The following is a 17,834-nucleotide window of genomic DNA, read 5'->3' on the forward strand; positions in this document are numbered from 1 at the left end:
AGTGGTACTGGCTCCTACCCTGGGGGCTTTAAGACCAGGCTAGACAATCACCTTGCTGGGGTCGTTTGACCCCCGTACTCTTTCCTGCCATGGCAGGGGGTCGGACTTGATGTTCTGCTCAGGTCCCTTCCGACCCGACCAGCTATGAAACTATGAAACTATACGCAGCTGCTTAAGAGATTCGGGGGTGGCAGGTGCATGTGAGCCTGCACTGTGCACACATGGCCAGCATGGAGTGAGGCCAGGTTGTTGCAAGAAGGCCTGAGCAGGTCCTCTGCCACATCCTGCGCAGCCCAGCTGCTGTCTGGGACAGTCTTTTTAATTTTGTTTGTTGTTCCCCCCCCGAGCAGAGAAGGGGACAATGACAGCAAGGAAGAGACAAGTGGAACTGGGGAAAGCAACAGCAGCTGTGGGTCTTCCGGTGGGAGCTGGAGCCACAGCGATAATAGGGGACAGGTGAACTGAGTACGCGACCCTGTAAGCGGGGTGGGGAAGAAAGGGAAGGGTCGGTCTGGTCTGCGAGACCAGGAGTTGCTTGTGTGCGTAGCGTGCAATGCGGATATTGTAACGGGTCCGGGTGGCCAGCGGGCCTTTGCACAGGTGCGCGGGTGCGGTTTTTGTAATGGGTGAAGGTTTTCTTTCGTGGAGTGATACTAAGAGTGTAGATACATACAACCATATATAGAGAGAGACACATATTTTTACAAAAATAAATAAAATTTCAATCATGCCATCTGTTGCAACGGGGGCAAACCCACACTTTTTCCTCCGGTCTCCTTTATGCTGTGCTCTCCACTGCTCCTTTGCCTCTGAACTTGCCTGTTGTTCAGGTTCTTCTTTGCAATGCTTCCTTGCCAAGCAGAACTAGCTGTATCCACTTACACAGAGCTGTGTTTAAAATGTATCCTGCCCAGATCATCTTGGGGTGGCCACCCTGCAGTACAGGTGTGAAGGACAGCTTGCATGTGGTGTGCAGGAGGTTGTGTCAGGGTAGCACTTGGTTCTAGGGATAATTTATGGCGTACCTGCTAAAAAGGCTGGTGCCCCACTGCTCTAGTGTCTGATGCCTGGTCCAGTGGTTACAGGGGAATGCGAGTGAATCCGTTCCCTGCGTTCCTTTGGGCCGTTTGCACATCAGCAGGGCAAAGGGAAACTTTTAGAAATAAAAAGACATAGCTTGTAAAGTCACATACGTTGGCACAGGGCCCAGGAACAGGGGTAGTCCCTGAAGTGACTTTAATTTGCAATGGTTTTGAGTTAGGAGCTTGCAGACAACTGCATACCTGTCTATGGCAAGAGCTTTAGCTAGTAGCTTCAACAGAAGAGGACGTGTCAGGATTTGGGGGACCTACCCCTGGCTCTGCAATGCTTCGGGCAAGTTGTGTGAAAGTTTGGCTGATGCCAGAACTGCCATCGACCTCAAGCCTGACACTACCACCCATGGCTGGTGTTGCTGCGCATTGTCCCTTCACCTAGGTAGGTGCTGAAGCCCCACGTGTTCTGCCCCGACGCAATGGAAATCCCTCCTTAATCATGAACTACGCTTCAGAAGGGCCATGAGTCATTGAAAAAAAAATTTATTGCAAAATTATACAACTGTCATAGTTATGTGGTACAAGAACTCGGCAAAATAAAAGGCAATCAGACGCTTGCATCCACATGATGCAAATCATTCACAATCTCCCACAGTGTTTTCACCCGCTCCCACCCACCTCATCCTACAGGATGTGCAATAGCACATGGGTTTCAGTGCAGATTCCCTGGAGTATTGTCTGAGCATATACACTGCATATTGTCTTTCCTGTGCCTTCTGGTTATACCCCAAGACCTTCCCCATATACCCGAGATTTTCTCTCTTTTTTTTGGTTTTTTTTTTTTCAGAACTCACCTATGGAGGAGTGAAGAACAGCAATGCCCTTCAGGCTGACCTGTATGTAGTTCTGGGCACACAAGCTTTACGGTGATTTTGTAACTTGTAGCTACCTAAGAGAGACTAGGTCAGGTCCAATTTTGGCCCAAATTATATATCTGTATCTTAGGAATAAGACCAATAGGAAAGAATCGCACCGGTTTTTAATAAGTTAACGGAAACGTTCCTCTGTAGTGCTGAAACCCAGCCGCTGCAGTATTTGGCCTATGCATAGGACTGTGAAAGTGGACTGGATTAGAAAGGAACATGAATGAGAGGAACTCTTCGTGGAGCCAGTTTTGTCATCTAAGCAGGTGGATGACACTGAGCATCAATGCCAAATCAAGCAAAGAGCCTGCCACTTTTAACAATCTCAAGTATTACTAGCTCTACAACTTGGCTAGGCATGTGAGAACTGCACGCGTGCTTCAATGTCCTCATCAACCCTCGACTGGAGTTAGTTGTGACGCTTGCTGAGAAGCACATTGAAGTTTCTCAGATGTAATTATGAAAATGTACAGCTCTTCTTGTCCAGGTCAGTCAATAAAGAGCAAGAGCCTGGGGATGTCCTTTTTAGAAAGGGGTCAATGGGAATCCAGCTTATGGGGGAAGTCTCAATCTGCATATTTAAAAATATGGAAATGAAAGGCCCACTGTAGCTCCCAGCAGGTGCCTTTCCATTGACATCTGTTTGGACTCTTAAGGGACAAGCCCGTCTGCCTAGTAAGACACCCTTTGCCCTGTAAACTATTTCTTGCCCCACCTGCACCCTGACAAACAAAAAACACCAACGGAAATGAACTCTCTCTCGTTGGTTTGGTGTTAATTAATTGTGGGTCTCCTGCTGCTGAAAAGTGTCAGCTGGATCGCCCTAGAGACTGTCACCCTCTGTCACCCATGGCTTGGGGACCCACGCAGCTAGTTGAGAAACAACCTTCTCCACTGGAAAGCCTTCGCCCCGATCCAAAAAGAACGAGTGAAAAGGGGTTTTTCTCTATTCGGCTCTGGGCCTCTTTGCTGAGACACCGTTCAGAAGTAGGATTCATTTTCCATCAAGTGCTTGCTGTGATGCTGATTGAAGCTGATCCTGCAGATGAGGAGACTATGTGTTTTTGGTTTGTTCTGCTCTTATAAGGGGGGGCAGGGGAAGCAGAAAGTCCTGCACAATTCAGTGCAGGGCTGAGCTCTGTTGAAGGTGCAAGCACATGGCCCACAGACTTGCAGCATCTGCTTCCCTGGACCACTGTGTGTAGAAGCTTGTTCCCCATCATAAAAGGGAGAAGGCACTTACACTAGCTACACAGGGTCCCTTTCTACTCTACCGTCAGGACTGTAGCCGTGACTCTCCCTGGAGCGCACGGGATCCTCTCCTTTCCTTCACTGAGCAAAAATATAGGTGACAGATAAAGGCACCGACTCGCCAACTTCCACATGGAGCCAGCAGCTTCCTGTGCAAGGAAACAGTAATGCTGACACCTGTGTCAGTGGGCATAATATACCTTTAAAGAACAAAGTAAGCTGGGAGGGCAAAATGGGGACAGAGCTATGTTCCCTGTGTCTACGGCAAACAGGCAAGTGATGGACATGGAAGTGGGTTGGGTGGCACCTTTCTAGTAGTCCCAATGAATGGTATGCTTCTTGGGAGACTGTCACGGCACTTACTGTAAGGACTCGATGTACTACAGGGAAGGGAACCCTGGCAACAGCCTAAAATCTCAGCCGACATAGCTTTGATTGAGAGTCAAGCCCCAGGAAACGTATTCCTCCTGCCCCTCTTCCCTTTGAGAATTTCCCCTTTCTCCTCCCATGAGGTGGCCCTTTTATTTTTTTTTTGGTGGGTTACTCTGGGTGAGGTAAAGTGTACGTTGGATTTACCATCAAAATGCACTCTGGTCCAAATAGCACCCATCAGTTCGTAAAGGATATGGAATAACATTTCCCCATTTAAAACAAGAAAAAGTGACCCTGAAATTCCCAACTACAACTCATCCCGCATTTTGTCCCCTTTGGGCCTCACCAGCCTGCCAATAAAGAGGATGGAGTTAGTTTTGTTGTCCTTAATCAAAAAGATGAAGGGATGGTCAGCATAGAAGAGTTTGGGGTTCCTCATTTCTTCTCGGCCGTAGATGTCGGCATCAAAGGGGTTCCCCTCTGTGTCCCACTCGAGGGCAGCAGCATGGAAGACATTAGACAGGTAGAGATCTTTTTTGCCAGAAATCTTAGACAAGTCGGCCTTGTTTTTGTCAATGGCTTCGGTCAAGCCAAGGTCGGCCAAGTGTTTCTGTGATCAACGAAAGAGTTGAGTTAGAGCTGATGGAAGAGGCTGACTTTATGCAGTCATCTCGTCATCGATTTGGGAAGCCAAAGTCTGCCTTCCACTCCACCGGTAGAAATGCAGAGTGGCTCACGTCAAATGCAGCGAGGACTCTGGATAAGGATCTTTAAAAGGAGGCTTGATAACTACCTAGCTGGGGTCATTTGAGCTTAAACTTAGCAGGGGTCATAAAAGCCCTGTATTCATTACTGCCCAGGGCAGGGGGTCAAACGAGATAATCTGCTCAGGTCCCCTCCAACCCTACTTCTATGAATCTGTGAATCCAAGGGGGTGATAACAGCATGGTGTGGCTCCAGGGTGGGCAAATTTGACTTGGATCCTGCAATGAGTGGAGGAGTTGGAGGAAGAGTTTTGTGAATGAGCCGATACCGCTGCAACCTCAGAGCCTTGCTTATAGATATGGGCAGAACATATCTATCATATCTTTATCATATCATCATATCTTTGAACAGAAGTACTAAATCGTGGTCCTACTGAATTACTCTTGCATGCAAATAATAAAATAGGTCGCTTATACCAAGTGAGCTTGCTTGTAAAAACCCCCAGCTTTGTGACTGTCTTATCTTAACTCCTAAGTAGTTAGAGCAGGGAGCTCCTCATTTGCAGATCAGCTAAAGACTCAGCGTGGCTCTGCTTAGGGCTGCATGTTGCAAGTACGTCCATGACAGCTGTCCTGCCATGAAGCCTACCATCCCAAGAGATGTCTATTCGGGAAACAGCTGGGGAAGCACCCAAGGAAGAATCAAAGGTTTCCTTCCACACCAGGCTGGTTTTTGGCTCCAGGAGACAGCTTACCTGAAGATCGTGGCTAACTTCCAGGCTGACTTTTGGCAGGGAAATGGCCACTGATCTCTTCTTCAGCTTGCTGATCCACATTTTCAGCTGCTCTCTGGTCAGCAACTTCTCAACTCTCTCCAGAGGCTCAACGTGGTTTGGCATGATGAAGATCATGCTGGAGAGCTTGTGAGCAAGTGGCATCTCTACAATCTGAAGCTTCTCAGTTTCGTCATCAAAGTAGTTGTAGAGACCTTCAGAAGAGAAACCCAGGCAGAACAATGAGACGTGGGGAACAAGCAAAGCCGCTGAAAGTTTCTCATGCCAGTGGTGCAATGGCAGAGCGGTTGAGCCACCCTGCACAGAACTCCACAGAAGCAAGCTTGAGGCTTGCTCTAAATCTGTGCTGAAGACGGCTCCCAGTTTTCCCAGCTGTCAGCAGGTACCTGCTCCATCAGACTGAGGAACCCAAGGCAGTGGGGGGCAATGCACACCTCTTGCTTGTGTGACACTCGCTGTGGACGCTGGCATGCTTTAGCCAGGATGGGCCCCCTAGGCGCAGGCAGACGTTCACTGTCCCTTTCCCCCCAGTGCAATACCATCTGCAAACTTGCTATCCATTTGGCCCCATGCAACCAGGGTTGCTTGAGTGATAGCCATTACTCTCAAAGCCCTTTCTGATGGTTATGGCATCTGTTCTTCATGGACAAGCATCTGTATCTACATCTGCTTCCACAAATGTCTTTAAATCAATAGCAAAAAAAAAAAAAGCAATGGGGATCTTGGGGGGTAAGCTCAAAAACCTTACCTGTGCGGTGCATCATGGGAACACCCACGGTGAAGGAACGGGTCACCATGAAGCCACGGTTGTCCACCATCGTGTGGTGGAACCTCTCGTCCCAGTGAGCTAAGGAAGCAGAAGGAGAAGGGTCAGCGATTACAGAAGAGGAGCACACAGCCCTAAGTCCAACAGCTCAATGAACCCACTGCTGATAAGCCGCATGTGGCATGCTCTGGGACAGTGCACTAGAAGATGCTTTTGCTTTAAAAGAAGTGTCATTTTTGCTATTGCTTTTAAAACTTGAGGAGAGGCTAGACTGGGACAATAAGCTGGAGAAAGCAATTTACTTCCCCCCCTCCTAAAGGTCAGGCTTCTCTTCCATGTTGCTGCTGCTAACCCACAATGGCTCCTTTGTTCTACACCGGGGCATTTCACTCTGGAGGAAAGACCCCTGGTACATAAAGTCCTTTTGTATTCCAGTGAATTTTGAGCTACATGCTCTTCTCCTTTATCCTAGTGCAATTCCACCCACTCACATGAATGAGGGGCTGAACCAAGCCCTCCGAGCTGCTTGTTGACTACCTCGAGAAGTTGAAGCATATTGTGGGCTCAAGAGCAAACATCATGCCTAGCTAGCTTGACCGTGATCCCTTGTCTCAAGAACCGAGGGACCCCTGGGCACTTGACTTACGCTTGAAGAACATGGCATTGACAATCAGGGCTCCATCAGTCTTCTCCACGTCCTTGGTGACCTCAGGGAGCTTCCCGTTGGTGGTCTGGGAGGCCCACTCATTGATGGACTTCAGGGCACTCCTCTTGTCCCGGAAGTTGATCTTCGAGTGCTCGTAGTTGTAGTGCTTCTTGCTGTTCTTCACAAAGTCGTCAGCGAAGCTGATGGAGCTGGGGCCATACAGGCGGTTCCCAATCTTCCAGGTCACGTTGCGGGCCGTGCTGTTGCTGACCTCGTTTAGGAGCTCCGACAGCCCGCTGTGCACGTAGTCATCGTTCAATTTGTCGGCGCTGAGGACGGCCTTGGCTTGGGAGGCTGTGGCAGCCTTGCCACCAAGAGACACCAGGCCTAAGGAAGAGGCCACCACCACAGGAGACACCAGGATGTTCTCCATGTTCTTGTCTTTGGCCATTGTGTGGTAGAGGTTGAAGGCCAGGGTGGCACTGCGATCTGCTAAGGCATTGGCCTTATCGCTCAACTTCTTGTCTTCAGAAGGCACTGCGGCCACGAGGACACCAAGGGCCAACAACTGGATTGCCCACATGGTTTCAGTAGAGACCGGCACCGTGGGGAACCTGCAGGGCAACAGAAAGTTTTGGCTTAGGACAACCCACCACTTTCTAAGCAAACTTGAGCCTAGTCTATGCTTCTGCTCTTCCGTTTAACCCTATTCTTAGACTCGAACGATGGCACACTGTCTTTGTCTTCATGGCTCGCAACTCGGCACCTTAAATGTGGGACCAGTCTCCAAACTGGGCACGAGCCCAGCCTCCCTGCTTTGCAAACACCAACCTGCACCCTTTGAAGTTGTGCATGGGATTGTCTGCAGAGATAAATTACAGCACGCACGTAGCAAACAGGTAGCTGATGCCTGAGTTCAGACTGCAATCTGGTGAGTGTAAGAGAGTGATTTCTAACTAATATATAACAAGGATGCTTTGCTTTTGGCCTCTTGAAGTGACTTGCTCAGAGAGGCAGGAGGTTCAGAGCTCCAGGGGGTAAAGCTGCGACCTTTCCAACTCAGAGAGGTTCAGATCGGCTTAGGAGCGGTTGAAAGGCTGTCAGACCATCCAGCAGTCATGCAACATCATTGCTGCTGGGTGGGCCTGTGACCGCAAGTTTTAGACACAGCACCACAAACTGCAGTCGTGCACCTCTGCAGGCGAGGACTGTGGAGGACGAGGGTGGCTGAAAACCTGTCTGCTTCTGCCAGCTAGATGGAGCTCTTGAGCTCCCAGTAATCGGTCGAGACGGATCGTGTTTGAGCGAGCGAGGGCGCTCACAGCATCCTTTCAGAGATTGCTTGCAGGGGGGGCCACGCTACATGGTTTTGCCAGCACAGCTAGTCCAGCGTGTGAGTGGGGGTGGGGAGGGGGATGCCACAGGCATGCAGCTATACCAGCAACCCCCTGGGCTGCACGCATGTCACTTCTGCTGCAATTTATAAATTGATGGGTTTCGTCGGTCCGGCTCGTCTCGTTTGGGAGCTCTGTTCAGTTCCTTGTGCTGCTGTGAGACCCGTGCCCACTACAGCAGTGCTCCTCAACCGGTGGGTTGTGACCCAAAAAGGAAAGGGTCACAAACAAACTTTAAAAACAGAGAAAAACATGGGAAACCGTAGCTTTTCCCTTGCAAGCTGGCAGAGCCCCAGCCTGCTTGGGGCCTCTCACGCCCCACATACCAACCCGCCCCACACCGAGGGGCTGGGGGCAGCGGGGCAGGAGTGAGGGGCACTGAGTTGAGACCGATTGATACTTTCAGATGGGCACTGGTACAAAAAAGGTTGAGAACCACTGGTCTAGAGGGCTTCACTAGTGCAGCCAATTCGCAAAATATTTGTAGCAAAGCATAGCCCTGAACGCTGCTGGTATTTTGCTTTGCTATTAGATCTCACTTCATCGACATCTCAAAGTCCTTAAACAAAGCTACTTCCTGCTAAGTAATTAGGGATTTAAATTCCAGTCCTATTCACCCCATTAATGGGTTGGGGATTGCTTTTTTGGTATGATGTCTTTATGGTGGCCAAAGACCCAGCACGGAGTTCCTCGGGCATCGGTGCCAGGGGAAGTGGCTAAGCTACATTCCTCTGTCGTGTCTCCCTCCTCGTCCGGGCCTGGGGCTGACTTCACGTTTGGTTTCGTGCATGCAGAGGCAGGAAGCAGCTGGAATAGCAGCTTGGAGGTTAAGGTATTCACGGGGGGGAAGCAGCCCAGGGAGTTACAGACACAAAAGGAAGCAGTTAAGCATGTAGCCACAAGCAAGCAGACTCCACAGCGAACCCGTCTCCCAGAGGGTGGGAATTACTTGGATGGAGGCTTCATTTTTTAACTTAAAACCCTTCGAAACCATAGGCTGGAGAGACTGAAAATGAAGAGTGATTTCTTTAGCCCTGGCCATCTGAAGGAAAGGCTGGACCTATAAATACACAGCCGCTCGTTCGACCCTTTCCCCACTATGGATGCACGCCTGGGCTTATGCAGAGACAAATGGTTTGTGGTCTGGTTTGGTTTTGCTCTAAAGATACCTTGGCATTGTTTCATAGTGAGGTCAACGTTTGCCTTTTTCATTCTGAAAGAAAAGAGACACGTGAAGTAGTTCTCTCGAGACGGGCGCAAAGACTGCGACAAATCAGGCAGGGCCACGAGCGGCTCAGCTGGGGACCAGTGGGAGCCCCCACCACAACCTGGCGCCGCCTGCGAGGCCCTTTAATTAGCAAGACGGCAACCCGCAGGCCGACACTGCAATTAAATCGCTGCGCTCTGCTTCTCCAGGGACCTCTTCCACCCATCCCCAGGCCTCAGCCCTGCGGCGAGGGGCATGCCGGGAGAGCCAGATGCCAGCGTGGCATCCCAGTAACCCCAGCGTTGCATCCCACAGACCCTGCCGGGCTCTCACAGCCTCCGTGCCCTAGACAAGAAGGTTTCTGGAGCTGCAGGAAGAGCGGGGCGGATGCACAGAGAAGTAAGCGGCTGTGTTAGTAGAGTTGCTCTGGCCAGGTTACCATGTGAAGCACTGCCAGCGCATGCCCCGTCCCTACCTGCGCTCGGCGGTCCCCCGGGCTCCCAGGGACGGAGGGAGCAGGGGCAGGCGGCTCATGCAGACCCTCAGCCGGGAGAGGGGGGCCAGGGTGGACCGAGGGGCAGCCTGTTCCCGCGTCCACCCTCCCCGACTGGGGGCAGGAGGGGACCCACCCTGCACCGGGCATCCTCCTGCGCCCCCTCCTCGGGAACCCGGGGACCCCCACACACCAGCCCCCCAAAATGGACAGACACACACCAGCACCCTCCCAAAAAAACAGTTCACCCTTCCCTTGCAGGAGCTGCCTCTGCTGCTCCCCCCAGGGCTGCAGTGCGGGGAGATCCTGGCATGGATCTGCCCTCTCCGCACAGGCGGGGAGCCGCGCCCCGCACCGGGGTCTCACCTGGGTCGCGCTGCGGGTTGCACGTGTGTCCGCTCTGTCCCACAGCAGCCGCGCGAGGGGTTTATAAGCGCCCGGAGGAAACTTCTGGAAATGGCCGAGAGCAGCCGGAGCTGGGACCGTCCCCATCCCGCCCCCGTCCCCGCCCCGGTGCTGGGGCAGGGAGGGAGGGAGGGAGGACCAGGCGCTGGCGGTCCCCTGGTCCTCCCCTGCTGCAGCCTCCTGCACTACAGGTCTGGGCAGTGATTCCCAGGCTGGGCGGCTGTCTGTCCTCCCCGACGGGGTCCAGACCCTTGGGAATGAGTCTCAAACCCCCCTGCCCCCTTGTCTGTGTGCAACTACTCAGTTGGTCTAATAAAAGACATCGCATCTGTTCAAAGAAGCTTGCCCGCTTGTGTCCTTCCAACCAAAACCCTCCTCTGAGTCGCACGCGGGCACGTGAAAAAGAGCTGCCTTTTGTTCGGTTTCAATTGAGCTCCTGCTTGGTTTCCCTGTCGGCCCCCAGTCCTTGCACTGCCACGCAATTATTAATCCCGAGAGACTTTCCCTTCATTGTGTACCCTTCTCATGGCTCCCCTCAAGTGGCTCTTTAAACTGAGCAGGCCTGGGACAGCGCTGGATTTAGGTTTATGGCAGCTTAAGCTTAGGACCTCGCAATATGAGGGGCCTCTAAAATAAGAAGCCCTCCCACCCCCGACTCCATATTGCGTTTTATAATAATCAGTTGGCAAATAAAGGAGATATGGGGAAATGACTCTCTAAATATGGACATTAGTTAGATCATTGGTTTTTTCTTTGTCCCGTTGCATATATGCAAATATAAAGCTTTTGTATTTCTATTTTCAGTGTCCTTTTTGTGAGTATTATTTTTATCGTCTCAGGCCTCTTCAGCTGGACATAGCTTAGGGCCTCAGCAGGTCGTAATCCAGCACTTCATATGGAAACCCGTCCATGCCGCAAACTATCCTTGTGGCCCATCTCCTTTAGCTCTTATGTCCTTTTTGAGGGAGATGTAGGGAGCAGAGCTGGGCATGCATGAGTAGGGTGGGGGTGGATGCATGTGCTGGGAGGGTTTGCAGGGTCTGGGGCTTATAGACAGGCTTATAGACAGGTAACAGTGGGGCTGGCTGGGGGTGCATTTTTTTTATAATGTACTTTGTGTTCCAGATCAAATGAACCAAATCTGTTCCAAATCATATCGATTGAGCAGAATTCAAATTATTCCAAAAACCATGTTGACTGAGCAGGAGGAACTCAACACCATGTACGGCGCTACAACCAGCAGGCATCGTCCATCCCACACCTCTCCCCCTAGGACTTCAGATCATGAACGACCCATGCACCCAGCGGCTGGGGGGGCACAGCGGCGGCAGGAGCGTGGCGGCAGTAAGTGGGAGCTCCCCCAGATGCTCCCAAATCCATTGGCGAGCCCAAGCCTGCAGGTCTTAGGGTTTGGATGCCCCCAGATACTAAAGACAGGCATCCTCCATCCCAGACTCTTAAGTCCAGACCTTCAGGTGCTCCCTACACTTGATTTTAGCCTGTTCCAGTGCTTCACCGCCCTCCTAGTGAAAAAGTTTTTCCTAATATCCAACCTCAACTTTCCTTGCTGCAGCTTGAGCCCATTGCTCCTTGTCCTGTTATCTGCCACCGCCGAGAACAGCCCAGCTCCATCCTCTTTGCACCCTGCTGCAGGGAGTTGAAGGCTGCTATTAAATCCCCCCTCCATCTCTTCTTCTGCAGACTTAATAAGCCCAGTTCTCTCAGCTGCTCCTAAGAAGCCATGTGCTCCAGCTCTCAAACCATTTTTGTTACCCTCTGCTGGACTCTTTCCAACTTGCCCACTTCCTTTCTGCAGTGGGGGGCTCAAGCAGTCTTCATGATGCTTTTGTTTGCTTCTGCAATTTCTTTGCTTCCCTACTAAGTCTGGTAGGAGCATGGACAGCCGTTCCCATGGTAGAAGATAGCTTCGATTTCTAGGATCGGAGCATCAATTTAGTCATCTAGCTTTGGACACTGATCTCAGGATCAGCTCTGTTACCTTGAAAGCACCTTGGTACAGGGACTGTCTTTCTATTTGCTTAAAAGTGCTGTGCTTCCTTGCAAGGCTAATATTTATCTGTGCTCATGGATGGGCTAGAGATCAGCTCAGTCTTTCTGCCCTAGACAAACAGGTGTAGATGCAGTGTAAATAAGCGCTGCAGTGATACGTTGCCTCTATTGAAGTTTTCACATCTCCCCTAGCAAAATGTTTTGTCAGCTTAAATAAACTAGCTTCCCACTGGGCCAAGAACAAAACGAACGATACCTTTCTGATCTGATTCATGCTCTCGGCGTTGTTACCAGCGAAAGGTGATAACAGTTATAATAGATAATGGGTAGGTAACAACTCTGTCATTTGGCCTGGCTTTTGTTTCTGACTGAGAGGGAAAATAGCCTCTTTTAAAGAAGTTCATGATAACTTTTATTATGGATGAATGGATCCACAAGTTTAATTTGTACAAAAGCTGTTATAAGGGAGAAGTGCCCCAGGGGTTCAGCTTCTGGGGTGCTTTCTCTGATTCGTGGAAGTCATTTCAGCCACGCAAAGGACAGGTTCCTGCTTTGGTGGGATAAGAGGAAGGTTGGCACTTAGGGAAACAGGTATCCAACTGCAACAGACTTCCAGATTTTGACTCCACCGGCATTTGCAATCCAGCATCTAAAGGAAGCTGTAATTATTACTTCTGTCAACAGGCCTCATTCAACCAATTGCACCCATTGATTTCAGAGGGGTCTCTTCAACGGAGCTGCAACCAGGATTCCTACTAGGAGGATCTTGCAAGAGGTAGAGACCCTAGGGGATTTAGGAGCTGGATCTGAGCACTTTCATGTCTGTGGAGTCAAGGGAGTTTAGAGCTTGGAAGATGATGGTGCTTAGGTATCATAAGAGATACTCAGCCCCTGCCATGATGGAGCCAGGGTTTTTGTAGATGCCGCCAGTGTGAAGTGTCCCATGGAGTAGGACTGTGTGCGTGTTATTTTTCCCTTATCCTTTCTTCTGGGCTGTATTAACATGTTGCCTCGTGGGGAGAGAGGTTGCTCTAATTGTATACTTGGAGCAACCCCAGTAGCTTCAGTGGCATTGCCCTGGATTTGCATCAGAGTAAAAGCACAGGATCTGGCCCCAAATCCCTTGTTTTTCTGGCCACAATCTGTTGTAACATGTTCCTCGCTGCTTTTCTGTTTTCACCTTTTGCCACAGCATCTTCAATGCTGGGTACAGCTGCTATAAAAACACCCGGCCCGGTGCAGTTTCATGCAGAAAGTAGGTCAAGTATTATCTGAGGCAAAAAAAAATAAAAAATTAAAAAATACCGAGGGCTGCTGGATGAAACCAGAGGCTGTCCCTTTAAAATTTCCAGGCAGCGCTTCTGCAAGCAGCGCTGTCCGCCAGCTCTACTGTCAGCAGGGCCTCCACCTTCCCCAGGGCTTCTCTGTAATTACCTCTCACTAAAAGAAGTTTTCCTAGCAAAATTAAAATCCAAAGCACTCAGTCCTTGAAGCCCTTTTCTCTGACAAATGCCTTTGGATGAGTTGACGTGCTTATGCATCTTTAACCCGTCCAGTGGTCTTAATTTGGCAGACGTCATTTTTGGCAGCAAACGGATAACACTTTATCTTTGATTTGAAAATGCAGATAGAGCCGTTTGCCCTGTTCAATTGTTTGAATGTCTATGTTCCTATTCCTGTTAGAACCAGATGACAAACCCAAGCAGGTTTTGTGCATGTAACTCAGCAAAAAGATGCTCATAATAAACCTTTTGCACGATAAGTCCTCCAGAGTGAACACACTCTAAGCCGCTGCAGCAGCTTGGACTTGATCTATCAACTTTTTGCTGTAGCTTGTCCAGCGTAGCAGGGCCTGGACTCAGCACGATGCATGCAAAGCAGAAGATCTCTTTTGACGTGGAGTAGATCCCAGTGCTGCGGCTCCCCTCCCCCAGACTGCCACGTTGGACAGTCTGCATCAGGCGGAGAGGGCTGGGAGCTGGGAGGGGGAGAGCAGGGTTGTTGGGAGTGGTTTTTTTTCCTCCTCTAATGATAGAGCTTGGATGCCAAAAGGCGCGTTTACTTCTGAAAGCCCCATGGTGATAAGCCCTTGCTGCATGGCAGAGCCTTGTATTTCTTTCCCCATGATCTCTCTGAAATGTGCTCATTTGCCCTCAATAGAGCTGGAGTTAAACTTCCCCCCCCCTCCAAATGTTGTGTCTCGGCCCAAATCATCCAAATCAGCTCCAAATTCTATCAGCTCAGCAGAGCTCAGTCACTCGAGTCTGCGGTGCTACCACTGGCAAGTCTCCTCCGTCCCAGACTCTTCAACCTGGATACTCCCAAATCCATGGCAGGCATCCTACATGCAAGCCTCAAGCCCGGAGGCTTTGGGGTTCAGATGCCTCCTAGTTTTGCTTGTCTCTAGCCAAAAAGCTGAAGGAGCAAGCTAGGGGGAAAGCCCAAGAGCCAACCCCCATCACCATAAATGATGTAGATGAGATTCTCACATTTGGAGGCATTTGTATACTCCTGTAGTGGTCAGCCTGTCCGCAGTGCAAGGGACAGGCCTTCGCCCTCAACTACACTGAGTCATTCAAGGCTGAGAAGAAGAGTATTTCCCCTGCCGGGCAAGCAAAACCACCTGAGCCAAAACCCACCCCCTCTTATGTGCAGAGCAGAGATCCCTGCCCTTAGAAAAGAGCGTGGTAATGTACATTAAAAATCAGAGTTAGGGAAGAGTCTGCTCTGGCTCTGGTTTAAGGCAGGATGAGCTTTGCCCTGGCTGAAATGGCAAGAGCTTTGGGTCTTCGGCTGTACAGCATCTGGAGAAGGGGCTACCTTTTTTGCTCTGTGTTTGTGCAGCCCCTAGCACTGAGGCTCCCAGCTGGTGCTCCCAGGCACTGCAGCAATGCAGAGTAAACCATAGCAAACCCTTTCTTGCCAATATTACTTTCAGTGAGAGGTGGGACCTAACTCAGATCATAGAACCGGTTCCCTTAGACCTAAATCTGGATCCAAACGTCTTGATGGGATGAGACCACTGAATGGGCCCTGCTCACCCTTTGGAGAAGTTTGGTTTGGTTCAAAGGGCAGATCGTGGGTCCCCGGTCCCGAACTGGGAAAGGAAGATTTGGCCTTGTATAAACAGTGGAAATGCAGCCAGCTCTGGGGAGGAGGGTAGCCATGCTGCAGGTTAGAGACACAAATCAAAGGACCTCTGTTCTTCGGGATCATCCATGCAGCTTATCTGCTTCTGAGGGTGGAAGGGCTGAGTCAAGCCGTCTGCGATTCCAGGTCGTGGTCTGGGGAAGTCTGTGCATTGCAGCCCTGTTGCTCAGCCCACTCCACCACCTCTCCCTCCGGCTATTTGCTAGAGATCACCCTGGGGGCACCACCGCTCTGCAAGACAGGGCTGGATGCCGTTGGGCTCCCAGCATCTCTGCAATGCATTGAGCACCCTGGGCTCCCACCGCCTTGAACGGAGCTGCAGGGGCAGGCCGGGGCCCGTGGTTAACAGAGAGGCAGAACACAGCAGGGCCCCTGCCACCCTTGCCTCAACCATCCCATTTATCAGTAGACCGTAAGTGTGTGCTCCCGCCCTCAGGACGGCCTGCACCCTATTGTAGTCCTGAGCAACTGCTTGAAACACAGCTAATTTTAAACTCGCACAGCTCCTCCCCGCCCGGCGGCAATGGTATTTGCAGCCTGTCATTGAGTCAGGCTTTGGCAGGGAGTTTATCTGCATTCCAGCCTCCCCTTCCCGTCCCTCCTCCAGCTCAGAGCCTGATAGCCTGACTCAAATGCTTTAACGGGACCTGGCTGCCGCCGGCCTGAGCTGCCGTTCACACAACACAGCTCCTTGATTCTTTGCAAATCCTGTATCTCATGGGAGGGGAAGGGACCTGCGGGTGGGGTGCTCGCAGGATCGGGCTTGGAGAGAGTGCAAAGTGTAAAACACACTTAAACTGTGCCTTAAATGGTCTGGTCATACTTGGCCATGACCAAGAAGGTGTTTTTTCCAGGGTGAGCCCTATCCATTGCACTGACCCCTGTGAGTTTCCCCAAATGTGGGAAACTTGACTTCACAATTTTGTGGCAATGGGGACTGTGTTCATGCTTCCCCTGTGGCTTGCTCCTCGGCCTTCTGGCTAGGAGCAAGCAAGACTAGGGGGCATCTGAACCTCAAGGCTTCTGAGTTGGGGGCTTGCAGGTAGGATGTCTGCCATGGATTTGGGAAGTATCTGATAGGCTTGAGCAGGAGGATACTTGCCCAGGGGTAGAGTTATACTGCTATGCAGCTCCTCCTCACTTACCGTCGTCGCTACGTTCTTGAAAAGTGCGACTTTACGCGAAACTATGTTAAGCGAATCCAGTTACGTTGCAGTAGTTATCTACTAGCAGGCGGCGGCCAAACAACGTTATAACCACACATTGTGTGACTTTAAATGAATATGTTCTCTAATAGATCAGCGACGTCATAACGAAACGATTTTAACTCGGATGACATTAAGTGAGGAGCACCTGTATGTGTGTGTGTGTGTATATATATATATATATATATATATGTGTGTGTGTATATATATATATCTATAGCCTGCAAAAGAGCTCTACAATGCCACGACTTATCCAAGCTGATGATACCAAACACAGTTGTGGCTCAGGCATCTGACCAAACACAAGCGCTCTCTAACCTGTGGGGCATCTGTTTTTGCAAGTGCTGCTTTGCATCCTCTCAGGCTGCCCAACGAGTCCATCCGAGAGCTGAAGTAGGCGTGTGGGTCTGGAGACAGGCCTGGTTGGCCAAAGCCTCAGGCAGCTTTTTTCTTAAGGTTTTTTTTTCCCTTAGAGGCAGGGAGGGGGCATGGTACCCTGATCCATAGAGGGATGGATGCATCGCTGCTTGTAGCGGTGGGCATGCTTAGTTCCAGCTGTTGTGGCTCCTGCATTTAGCCATGGGGGTCTCCATCTCAATTCCCAGGCACAGCCAAGGTGGGGGTCTTCATGCCTCCTCTAGCCCTTGAGTCGGCTTTATGGCAAGGTACTGCATCTGCACCAGACCAGAGTTTGCCCTGTTCTCCGGTCATCCACACACATAAGGGTGAGGGAAAAGCAGAAACCTATGGAAGAACAGGCACTTGACTGAGAAGACCAATAAATGCCGCTGGGGTTCATCTACTCACTTCCCGATGCCACTAGCCCTTGTATACATAGACACTGAGGTAGGAGTATGGGTGCACTCATGCAAATGAGGTTATGGGAGGTTAGCACAGGGGATGTTAGAATGGGCATGGCTATGCTGACACTTGTGCTACACCTATGGGTACTCCTGGTGTGCATGAGATATTTCCTATAGTCAGAGCAGAGTACTTCTTGCAATTCATTGAAGACACCGGGGCATGCTCACCTGGCCAGTCTGATTCCCATAGGCTTCCCAGACATGCCAGTCTTTGCGGTGTCATTTCCACGAGGTCCACCACCCCTCAGCATTGTCTGGTTGTCCCTCTATCCTGAGCTCTCTGCTAGGATTGCTGTGGTGACAGGACTGGTGTCTGCGAGGAATTGCCCTGGGAACCGCTTTCACATCAGTGACCTGCTTGTTACTCCAATGTCATGAGTCCAAAATAACACTAGTGATCAGCCGGCTTCTAACACCCCTGGGCATTTCTGTTTCTTTTTCCTTTGAGGGCAAGAGGATGTCAGACCCTAAATACAGATTCTGGTGGGAACCTCCAAGTAGCTGACCCCAAACCTGGACTTCTGAAGTGGCCAACATCTGCATCTCAGTTTTGCAGCTGGAAGCCCCTGTGTGCAGCTGCTACAGAACCAGGGAGGGCTGGACCCCCCCCCCCCCCC

At 50.7% G+C, this 17,834-nt stretch overlaps 1 protein-coding gene across 2 annotated transcripts; it reads right to left on the reverse strand.

Moving 5' to 3' along the window:
* Positions 1-1,872: 1,872 nt before the first annotated feature.
* SERPINH1 (serpin family H member 1) lies at positions 1,873-10,056 on the reverse strand. Of its 2 annotated transcripts, XM_019514527.1 has the most exons (6): positions 9,951-9,996; positions 9,054-9,097; positions 6,491-7,104; positions 5,827-5,925; positions 5,040-5,272; positions 1,873-4,190 (listed from the first exon to the last, which is right to left on the reverse strand). In XM_019514527.1, the coding sequence occupies exons 2-6, from the start codon at positions 9,059-9,061 to the stop codon at positions 3,888-3,890; spliced, it is 1,257 nt and encodes a 418-aa protein (XP_019370072.1). In that variant the 5' UTR covers positions 9,062-9,097; positions 9,951-9,996; the 3' UTR covers positions 1,873-3,887. The 2 variants fall into 2 exon arrangements, with proteins under 2 accessions (XP_019370072.1, XP_019370073.1); XM_019514528.1 differs by lacking the exon at positions 9,054-9,097 and having other exon boundaries at positions 9,951-10,056.
* Between the last annotated feature and the right edge of the window lie 7,778 nt (positions 10,057-17,834).

Source organism: Gavialis gangeticus, unplaced genomic scaffold (genome assembly GCF_001723915.1).
Source record: "Gavialis gangeticus isolate Ggan-Ray unplaced genomic scaffold, GavGan_comp1, whole genome shotgun sequence".
Classification (NCBI taxonomy): domain Eukaryota; kingdom Metazoa; phylum Chordata; order Crocodylia; family Gavialidae; genus Gavialis; species Gavialis gangeticus.